The 10,600-nt window shown below is 35.5% G+C and overlaps 2 protein-coding genes across 2 annotated transcripts; one reads left to right on the top strand and one right to left on the bottom strand.

The window, feature by feature from the left end:
- Positions 1-515: 515 nt before the first annotated feature.
- Positions 516-2,712, top strand: LOC142975626 (acylglycerol kinase, mitochondrial-like). Its single transcript, XM_076118596.1, has 3 exons — positions 516-695; positions 1,098-1,396; positions 1,854-2,712. Exons 1-3 carry the CDS (start codon positions 586-588, stop codon positions 2,708-2,710), a joined length of 1,266 nt encoding a protein of 421 aa, XP_075974711.1. The 5' UTR covers positions 516-585; the 3' UTR covers positions 2,711-2,712.
- A 378-nt stretch (positions 2,713-3,090) lies between these two features.
- LOC142975593 (uncharacterized) lies at positions 3,091-10,593 on the bottom strand. Its single transcript, XM_076118536.1, has 7 exons — positions 7,861-10,593; positions 7,716-7,781; positions 6,969-7,299; positions 5,537-6,196; positions 4,665-4,819; positions 3,839-4,012; positions 3,091-3,386 (listed from the first exon to the last, which is right to left on the bottom strand). The coding sequence occupies exons 1-7, from the start codon at positions 10,530-10,532 to the stop codon at positions 3,239-3,241; spliced, it is 4,206 nt and encodes a 1,401-aa protein (XP_075974651.1). The 5' UTR covers positions 10,533-10,593; the 3' UTR covers positions 3,091-3,238.
- Between the last annotated feature and the right edge of the window lie 7 nt (positions 10,594-10,600).

Genomic DNA, 10,600 nt, shown 5'->3' with positions numbered 1-10,600 from the left:
GTAGATTTTATAACAAACACTCCATTTCTGAGAAACATAAGCATTATTAGGCCCTTGATGGCGCCACATCATCAAATTAAAGGCTTACACCTAAAAATCAGCCAAATGATTTCATTTTATAACTGTTTAATTTACGCGGTGAGTTTCTGACATATTGAAGTCCGTGTTACAATCAGCGCCTCACGCAAGGCGTATATGGATCTGAACATCTTAGTAATTTACTTTTTACCTGATAAGCCAATCTCAATGTAATAAGTTTGTTAGTATACCCTCCTTTACCGAGCTTTACTGATATAATGAGATTATTTTATAACATTTTCGAGGATTTTGCTTAGTACGTCTTATCATTAAATTATGATAAATCATCGTTTTTGAGAGGATAGGAACTAATTGTAATTGATAATACGATATAAAATAGATACAGGATAATGCAACGTCATTGTTTCTTTAGAAAATACTTAGTTTGGAACACAAATTCACAAAGTACATGTTTGAAAACAAAACGCAGCAATTTGACAGATACTGTCATGTCTGTTTAACAGCTGATTCTGATTTATAACCTCGAAATTTACAATATTTAAAATCATGGAAAAGGTTGTAAAATTTGGTAAAACTATACGAAATAATTGGAAAAAATCGGTTTGCGGTGTTATAGCTTTGTATTATGGTGCGGCTACAGTCAAAGAAAGATATGAGTAAGTCACCTTTTGAAAATAAAAAAATATATTTTTTATTATTCAATATTTTCATCAACTGTTATAAATTTATTGTTATACATTTAATACTGCCGAATAAGAAACGGTTGTTGTCTATATATTTTATTACAGTGGTAATAAAATCAGATACCAATATTTAAAAAATCAATACTTCCTCTAATTGGAACAAATCACCTCACAGATGAGTCAATTTTAGTTTTTTCAAATAAACTTAAGCTGTAAGGAATATCACTATTAACCATCAAAATTTACACCTAACAAATAGATAATATATACCTATTCTGCCTTTGTTAGCCAATATAATTTTTTTAAGTAGGTAATTAAACATTAATCAATTATTTAAATTTAACTGCAGTGTACTAATTAAATACTATATTGCAGAATCAACGTACTTATGCGCGCTGCATGCAAGGAAGCTGCGAAATATGGAGACAATCTCATTCCAATAGACCGTAATCCCACTCTTGTGACCGTCATACTTAATCCCGTTGCGAACAAAAGGAAAGCTAAACAGGACTATGAGAAGTACTGTGAACCACTCCTGCATTTAGCCGGGTTGCAGGTAGATGTGATACAGACAGCAGCTGAAGGCAATGCTAAAGAAATTGTGGAGACTTTGAAAGGAACTGAAGCGATTATTGTGGCTGGAGGAGACGGGACTCTGTCGGAGACTGTCACTGGTATTTGGATGTCTTTATTTTAAAACTAACTGTTCCATCATTAAGTTATATTGTAATATTGGCTTAGATTAGATTCTTAGTCATTTTTATTTTATGGATTATATTCTATGATGAAAAAATCGGTACTGTAAAATGTCCACACCATTTGTTCAGATTTAGGTAAATCTCAGCTTTGACTTTGAAAAGTGATATACATCAAAAATTAAAGTTTTAATTTGTCTAATTTAGCTATATTTTGTATTAATGTTTGGCCAAAGCATTGTTATGATAATGATAGAATTTTGTGAGCATACTTTTTTGAAAGATTAAAGTCTTCTAAATGCTTTACTTGTTGGCTTCGGCCCGACTTCCAAATATCCGAGACTCTATAGTCCCGAATTACGAAAAAGGAATACCAGTATTATTTTAGATATTGCTTCTTTATTTACGCAAGTAACCTTAATTAATTTCATTTCAGGCTTACTTCGCAGAAACGACGACGCAAACAGATTCCCTCTAGGCATCCTTCCACTTGGACGCACAAACTCGATCGGCAACACATTATTCCCTAACGGCGACGGCAGCGGCGTGGAGAGAGTCAAGCAACTCATAGAAGCTTCTATGGCAATCATCAATGGCAGCACGGTCTGGAAAGATGCCATAAAGATAGAACCCATTGCACAAGAAGAAGAAGCCCCAAGCAAACCAATCTTTGCTATGTCCTCAGTAGAATGGGGAGCATTTAAAGACGTTTTTGCAAAAAAAGATAAATACTGGATATATGGTTCTTTACGAGACTACGCATCATTCATTTTCAACGGCTACAAGAACTCCTTATGCTGGGATTGTAGTGGAACTATCAAGTATACCCCACCTTGTCCGGGCTGCAGTAATTGCTTGAGAAAAAGACCAGAAGTCAAAAGGAAATGGTCATTTTTGATGCCAAAAGTTTCAACTGAAACAAATGCTGCAGATCCCACTAGTTTGGTGAATGTAGATTGTTCTAGAACTGAAGAGTTATGTTTTAAGACTTGCGATTTCAGGATTGTATCACCTAATATTCACAACAGCTTACAAGTTCCAGCTTTAAGTATAGCTATTGGTAAAAATGGATACTCGTACACAGAATTTGTGTCTGAAGGGTGGAATCGCGTTAAAAGCAGTCAAATTTCTGATGCAATATTGGCTAGAACTATAGAGCTTTTGCCTAAGAGTACGGAGAAGGAGACAATGATTGAAATCGATAAGGAGGAGTTTGAAGCGAAGCCTGTCAAAATAACTCTGTTACCTAAAGTAGTGAAATTGTTCTGTAAACCTTCAATAAATAGTGCTTAGAATATGTCTGTATTTATTTTCTTAAACTTCATTCATTATAACATACCTTCTATCCGCTATCCATCCAGCTACTGCGGTGCGGGACTTTGTGAAGTCGAAATCTGTGGACCATACCTTTATTCTCATATTCCGGTGAAAAGGATAAACGACACGACCAGTGACTGGCGGCTAAACATGATCCGAAGCACCCGAAGGTCTTCGACCTCAACTTCCGATCTCCGGGAAATCTCTGAGAAATACTGAACAGAAAAGCTCAAAAGACTTTTTGGCCCGACCCAGGATTCGAGACGCCTGCGCGGCAGTCACAAACACTACATGATCATTATAATGTTGAGTTGACTATTAGGGTAGTTACTATAAAGTACTGAAAACCATTTTATATTCAACAATACAATTTATTCCGTTTTAGAAACGAAGCTGATAAGTATTATAAAACTTAAACCTATATCGTTGGATCATTCCCAATTACAAATGCATTATAGGATTCAAACAGCAGGCAGCATCATTCGTTGATTTAAAATCGTTAATTTATAAAATAATCTGTCTTGCGTATTCCCAAACGAAGATGGCGGCCGTGACGTGTACATTCAATGATCTGACAACACCCTGCTGTGGTATCTCCACGCAATGGTCCATTATAGGCAGCAGGTCGCACGGAACTCCTTCTTTCTCGTGACTGGAATATAAGAGGCAAAAAATATTATAGATTTCCTTTATTTCGATTATTCTTCTTCTTATCATCCTATGGTTAGTGGTCAAAGTTGTTCAAGCCGCCCTAAGACCTTTGACGTGGCTTAACGCTGTTATCTTAATAGACAACAATCGGGACCGACTTTTACGTACCCTCCTCCGAAGCACTGAGACGCCCTGTTTGTGGTCACCCATCAATGGAATGACCGCGCAAGCGTTGCTTAACCCACAGATTGTTTACCGACCGGTGAGCGCAACTGGCAATGACGTTATGAAAGAATGACAGAAAAGAACAGTTCAACTAAGCACTTAGCATAACATCGTTAAGGTGTCTACCATATAGGCTGCTTAACCCACTGATTGGCGTGGCGACCTAAACCACTGCGCCACGGAGGCTGTCAATTTAAATCACTTCTTTAAGTTTGTTTCTAAACTTACCCAAGCAACAGTAAAGTTTTCTTAGGAAACTTGAAGGTCTGCAGTTTGGAGCTGGTGGAGGTCTGTTCCGCTGCTACCACGGAGTAACCCTCGGTCTTCTTCTGCAGCAGATAGTCTTTTAGCGCGCGACCTGGACGCACTTCCTCAATATTGATCCAGCGTTCAGCTGATACACTGATGAGGAGAAATATATGGTTTGATGGTGTTTGTAGCAGAGTGGTTAAAGTGTAGCATGCGCTTGCTACTGAGGGCGGTAATCGTGGGTTCTTTTGTCGCATGGCTAGTGGTCAATCTAGCGACAAAATTGTTCCATCTTACTGTAGGCCTTTTTTCAAGACTGTTATCTTTAACAACAACTAGGACCGACATTTTACGTGTCCTTCAAAGTACGGAGACGCTAAGTTCAAATACCACTATGCAGTCACCCATCTATAGAATGACTGCGCCAAGCGGTGCTAAACCCATTGATCGTTTACCGACCGGTGAGCAAAACTGGCTATGAGTACCTCGGTTGACATAATGACATAGGATTCTAAAGACCAAACTTTACTACTATAAGCTATTTGATGCTGATTTCGGAGACTGTGACCGATTTTACTTACGGTCTGTCTACTGTCGTGGTCTCGCTTGCGAACTAATATGCGTTATCTTAACCTATGGTATGCTTTAAAGCAGACTTTATCCGCTTATATTTAGAGTATAAAATTAACTAAACATGATAGATAATAGCCCCGGAGCAGATCTACACTAAAGCATACGCATACCAAAGGTAACGGTCGCAGTCTCCGGTTGCGCTCTCCTGCCGCCTTTAGACTATATTTGTTACCTGAGTCCTTGAAACTGTTTGTCAGTCAAATGCCGGAGGCTGTCCACGACATAGGTGTTGACCCCGAAGACCTCGCTAGTCCGCGCCATACCGCCCAAGTTTGGCAGCTTGTCGATCAGCGACGCTACTACTATTAGATCGCTTTGACTCCCTGACTGAAGAACAAAACAAAATATCGTTATTTGTATATTAGTCCATTAAAATACCGGAGGTGGCGACAAACTTGTACTTAAGCTTCTACTGAGAGCCAATACACATGTATAAAATTTCATGGTATGATTATAATAAAAATACTACTACTAATAATAAATTCAACCCATTAATGTTCCGCTTCTGGGCAAGGGTCTCCTCCCGTAATGAGGAAGGGGTTAGGCCTTAAGTCCACCACCCTGGCCAAGTGCGGGTTGGGGACTTTGCATACCTTCAAGAACTGTTCTAAAGAACTCTCAGGCATGCAAGGTTGCATCCCGAAGTATTCCTTCACTGTTGGAACAAGTGATAATTATTTCTAACTAGCTGACCCGCGCAACTTCGCTTGCGTCACATAAGAGAGAATGGGCCAAAATTTTCCCCGTTTATGTAACATTTTTCACAGGTACTCTGTTCCTATTGGTAGTAGCGTTATGATATATAGCCTATAACCTTCCTCGATAAATGGACTATCTAACACTGAAAGAATTTTTCGAATCGGACCAGTAGTTGCTGAGATTAGCGCGTTCAAACAAACAAACAAACAAACTCTTCAGCTTTATAATATTAGTATAGATACACACCTAACTTCGAAAAGTTATTGGTGTGTTGCCTCGGGTTCGAACCTGCAACCACTTGCGTGGGTGGTACATGACATGATTGAATTTAAAAAACAGACTTACTTTTTTCCCATTGCCATACACTTCAATATCACTCATATTCTTCCAAGGTATGTACTTCTTCTGAATAGTGCCCATTAATTCAGGATCCTCTCTATCTTCACTAACTTCTACACCAGACGATTCAAAATCAAAGCACATTTCTCTATCCAAATACAAATGCCAGAAAACTTTGAAATCATCATTATAAACCTTTATACTTTTGTTCACATTCTCCAAAAAATCTTTTATATAAAAATCGTCTTTTTCGCACTCAATCCCACAATGTCTCGGCAATAAGTAATAAATAAAATGAGGATTTAAACTGTACACAATACCAAAGTTTTTAATAAAATAATCGTTTTTTAATTTGACATATGTTTTGTCATTTTCACTTTCACTGAAAGTTTTTTCTATTATGGCAATAGTGTATTCGTATCTTTCTGGTCTTCCCACAGCGCCATGTAATAATGTTGCCAGGTATTGTGCATGTAATCTCACGTTAAAAAGTTGTCCCATTGTGTGTGAAAGTAAAAAGTCTTGTACAAAATTGTATTCTGTTACATCATATTCATTTCTTAACATCTTATGTCTTAAAAGAAAGTAAGTAATTAAGAATTGGGATATTATCGGTACATTTTTGGACTTTAATATTTGTAACATTTCTTCACCTATTATTGTTTTCTGAAACAAAAAATGTTTGTTAAACGCATATTTAGATAGAAACGTTATCCGCTAAAACATGTAAGGAACGCAATACGCGGTATTCCTACTGCTTATACCAAACATTACCTTTTACCAAGACGGTTCTGTGTATCGCAGAACTGATTGTTACGGTCTAACCCGGATAATGGAGGCCTTCTTTTATTCATTTCCTTAATACTCCAATAATGACAGGAGTAGCGGATAACGCTCAAGTCTGATAGGTCTCTAAAGATTGATGAAATCCATCCTAAAGTTTTTTTATTTAACCAAAGCGAAACTATTTGCAGAATGATGGTAGGCGGCAAAGTGATCTATACTCTACAGGTCAGGTGCAGAGTTGACCGCACCGCAATAAAAAAACGGTTTCACCAACGTGAATGCTTACTTAAAGTCTCTGCTTACTTTATCTAAAACATTCGATCCACCTTCTAGTCTGTATACAGGGTGTAGCTTAATAATGGATAATCCTTTACCAGCGGAGGGGCGACCACCCGACTGATCTAAAAATTTAAATTTATCTCTGGCATAAGTATCATAGTTTTTGAAATTTCGGCCATTTAGTGTGTTTTTTAAGGAAGCGATTTACGCTCGGATTGGCCGAAATTTAAAAAACTATGATACGCATGCCAGAGTTAAATTTTATCCACTAGTAAAGGATTATCCATTATTTACGCCACACCCTGTATACAAGGTAACATAGTATTAATGTAAGTAGTATTTAAGTGTCTATAGAAAAGAAATATAAACTTACCTCAATATACAAATACAATGCAATGAGCCATTCCAAGCAGAATCTCACGCTGGGCTGATGAGGCAACTTGACCAACAAATCGAGCGACCAGTTGAGCAACCATTCCAAACCTTTCCTACACTTTAGTGTAATAATCAGTAAATTTTGAAGCGCCATTAACAATGTTTTATGCAACTGCGAGTTCCCATGGTACCTCTGCTTATTTTTGAACATTTCATCTATTTTGTTGGTAATAAACTTAGAAATTAAAATGAGGGTAGTCTCGTCTTGAATGTCGCATAATGTAGATACTGACAAGTGCTGGATTTCAAAGTTAAAGTGGACTTCCATACTGCAAGAGAAATAAATTACAATATAATTAGTTATATTGTTAGGTTTAAGCAGTGATAGCCGAGCGGTGTAAGTTGCCAGCTGCCACGCAAGTGTTCGACTGTTCGAACCCGAGGCAACTCACCAATGAATTTTCAAAGTTTTGCGTGTATTAGAAATAATGATCACTTGCTTTAATGGTGAAGGAAAACGTCATGATGATGGCTTGCAAATTACCCAACTCGCACTTGGCCAGCACTCAAGGAGAGGGGAGGAGACCCTTGCCCAGCAGTGGGCCAGTTATGGGTTAAAACTAGCGTGGGCTAAATGGGAATCCGGGAAAATCCTGGATATTGGGCACTTTTGTCCAGTAATGAGACCTAAAATATCATATTAATTATTCTATACAAATGTGTTGTTACTCTAAGCTTTTCTTACCTGCTGATATTTATTTTATTCTGTTTAAATCTGTGCAATATGTCCAAAGATAAATTATCAGTAATCCTGCAACAAAGATTCAAGATTAATATCAAGTAAAATGTTGGTACAAAACTCATTAAAATCAGTTATTGTTTATAATTACCTCTGATCCTTTCTCAGTATAGGACTGTACAGTAAAACCTCACAGAGAATAAATATTAATAAACTGTGGTCTTTAATGCTTCTTCTTTGTACTAAATAATACAATGGATTTATTTTAACTGGACCATTTTCAATTATCCTTTGGCAGTATGAAGTGACAACATTGTTATACATTGCTTTCTTTAGTAAAGCATCATGAGTCAATAACTCTACAAACTCTTGCATGCATGGTGAATATTGATTGTTAGATTTCAATTCCTCAATTTCATTCCAAACTCTGTTTATAAATTGCACCATATTGAATTTGGTTTCATCTGTCAATGGACTGACAATTTTATTGACAATCCTCAATATCCATTTCAAACAACCATAACCACCACATTCTAACACATTCTCAATGTAAGTAACTAACTCTTCAATACATAAACAATTGCTATTTACTTCAATCAACAAATAAGTTACTTCACAAGTTTTCTCATAAAATATATTTTTCAATCTACCCACACTTTCGTTTTGCGATTTTTTAAATTTTATATTTGAAATGATCTCTAAGAATGTCTTCAAACTAAGCATTTCATGCTTGTGTTTACTTAACATAATTGTGTTATTTTGTAACATTCTCAGTGCAAAGACACTCAGAACAGCTTTATCTAACTCTGGATTCTGTTTCAAGAATAAAATTGAAGTTTTATATATCTGTAGTAAAACATCTTCCAAGTCCTTATTATCATAGCTGTGTTCTTCAAATAATAAATGTATTTCTTCAATGGATAAACTTATGTCACTAGAAAATAAGCTTAAAATGTATTGCAATATGGTCTTGTTTTGCCTGAGCAATATTTCAGATAGTATAGGCTCAATATGACCACCAACTTGTATAGTTTTAGACTCATCCCTATAATAGTTTATTGTTTTAAACAAATGTGTTAAGAATATAACTTCATTCAAACATTCTTTTTTATCTGAATACTGCCTGCTTGCTACATCATTTAGCTTCATAATTTTTTCATCAATAATTTTGAATAGAATTTTGTAATCAGATTCATTCTGGCATAAGAATAAAAGGATATCATTATTTGATACATTTTCTGACAAAGTTTTGAAACATTCATATTTTTCTTCATCCTTTATTTTTATTTTTGATAACAGTTTTTTTAAATGCTCAGTACTATGTTTACTTAACTGTGTGATAGAGTTAAGTAAAGCAAGATCTTGGTAATTTACTTCACAATGTTCTGTTACAAACTGTATCAAATTTAAATGTATAGCTTTTCTTATAACCACATTGTTACAAGGAACTTTTAAAATGCCTACTATTATACTGAAATTTTCATGTAATGGGCTACATTTGGAACTAGCTAAGACATCAGTCAAATGATAAAAAGGTACAGGTGACCACTTTATATGAGGTATTGCTTTTAAAATCTCTATTAATGATATATTCTCTTTCAGCAGTTCTCTTAGCTTAGACTTGAGTTTATCATAATTTACATTCTGATCATAAATGTTTATATCATTCATGGCTTCTAACAACAATACAGCCTCAGACTGACTCTTAATTTCAGATCTTAACTTGTACTCTACACATTTCAATCTGACTTGAGTGTTGTCATGCTTCAAGCCTATATTAAAAGCAGCATTCATCCAAAATGCCCCAACGTCTATGGTTTCGAACAATTTCAACGATGGTAACACAATATTGCTCTGCTTCTCTTCCAAGCTGTCTATGAGAATAAAATAGTTGTCCCACATATTCTTTAGAGATTTAGAGTTATTTTTTTTCCATGAAAATAATGTGTGAGTTTCTGATGCTATACAAATATCTTTGTTAGCAGCTATCACACAGTCTATGGCTCTCTTTGACAGATAGACTGCTATTTTGCAGACAGTTGTATCTTCTGAATTTATGCCAAATATGATTAAGCTCCAAAAATCATATAGAAATATTATTTCAGACTCATATTTAATATTACCTTTATTGTCAGGAGTTGGTAGGTAATAATCAGACAAACAGCTCAGGATCTTCAAGGCATTCTCTTTACAATCTCCTTCTAATACTTTGATGTGGTTCCATACTCGATCTAAGATGTCATAGCCGAGAACACCTTCAAATAATCTAGGCACTATGTTAGTTAGAAAGTATGTTTTAAGTTTATCATCTGAAGAATCTAGAATTTTCTCCAAAGGTGTCTCTAAAAACATCAAAGACAATTTTTCATTTTTTTTAATGATTGCATCAAGTATACTTCCACATACTTTCAGATATATCAATGTTTGTGATTGTGTTTCTGTGTCTGTTACCTGCGCATCTGGCTTTTCAGTAGAAATATCTATGTTCATTAAAATTTGTTGTATTAAATGCTCTGACTTGTTGACTATGTTGCTACTGTTAAGTGACAGTACAATATTTATAATTTTACACACATAATCAACATTATCGCTCTTTATATTCTTCAGTAACTGAATGGTGAAGTCAAATTCTTCATCGTTCTCGCAGTCACTCTCTTCTTGAGTATTTATTAAACTTTTATATTGCAATAATTGTATCACACTTTTCAGGTGTTTATTCGTATGGTTGTTTCTTTCCATTAAAGATTTTAGGCGAGTATCAATGAGTTCCTCATCTAGATCTAACAGATCAAGGAATGATAGTAACTCTTCTTCTGTATTCATTATTGATAATTTAAGTTATTTTTCAAAATAAAGAAGTTAAAAATGCGGCATGAACTTTTGCCACTTTG

Source organism: Anticarsia gemmatalis, chromosome 9 (genome assembly GCF_050436995.1).
Source record: "Anticarsia gemmatalis isolate Benzon Research Colony breed Stoneville strain chromosome 9, ilAntGemm2 primary, whole genome shotgun sequence".
In the NCBI taxonomy this organism is placed as follows: domain Eukaryota; kingdom Metazoa; phylum Arthropoda; class Insecta; order Lepidoptera; family Erebidae; genus Anticarsia; species Anticarsia gemmatalis.
This window is presented reverse-complemented; position numbering and strand designations above follow the sequence as displayed.

What these genes read in the sequence shown, in the direction of transcription:
- LOC142975626 (XM_076118596.1), top strand. Translation starts at nt 586, where the DNA reads ATGGAAAAGGTTGTAAAATTTGGTAAAACTATACGAAATAATTGGAAA. An exon ending in ACAGTCAAAGAAAGATATGA is followed by an intron (nt 696 to 1,097) that starts GTAAGTCACCTT and finishes ACTATATTGCAG; the next exon opens with AATCAACGTACTTATGCGCG. An exon ending in TCTGTCGGAGACTGTCACTG is followed by an intron (nt 1,397 to 1,853) that starts GTATTTGGATGT and finishes ATTTCATTTCAG; the next exon opens with GCTTACTTCGCAGAAACGAC.
- LOC142975593 (XM_076118536.1), bottom strand. Translation starts at nt 10,532, where the DNA reads ATGAATACAGAAGAAGAGTTACTATCATTCCTTGATCTGTTAGATCTA. An exon ending in AATAAAATAAATATCAGCAG is followed by an intron (nt 7,300 to 7,715) that starts GTAAGAAAAGCT and finishes TTTCTCTTGCAG; the next exon opens with TATGGAAGTCCACTTTAACT. An exon ending in AAACAGTTTCAAGGACTCAG is followed by an intron (nt 4,013 to 4,664) that starts GTAACAAATATA and finishes TCTCCTCATCAG; the next exon opens with TGTATCAGCTGAACGCTGGA.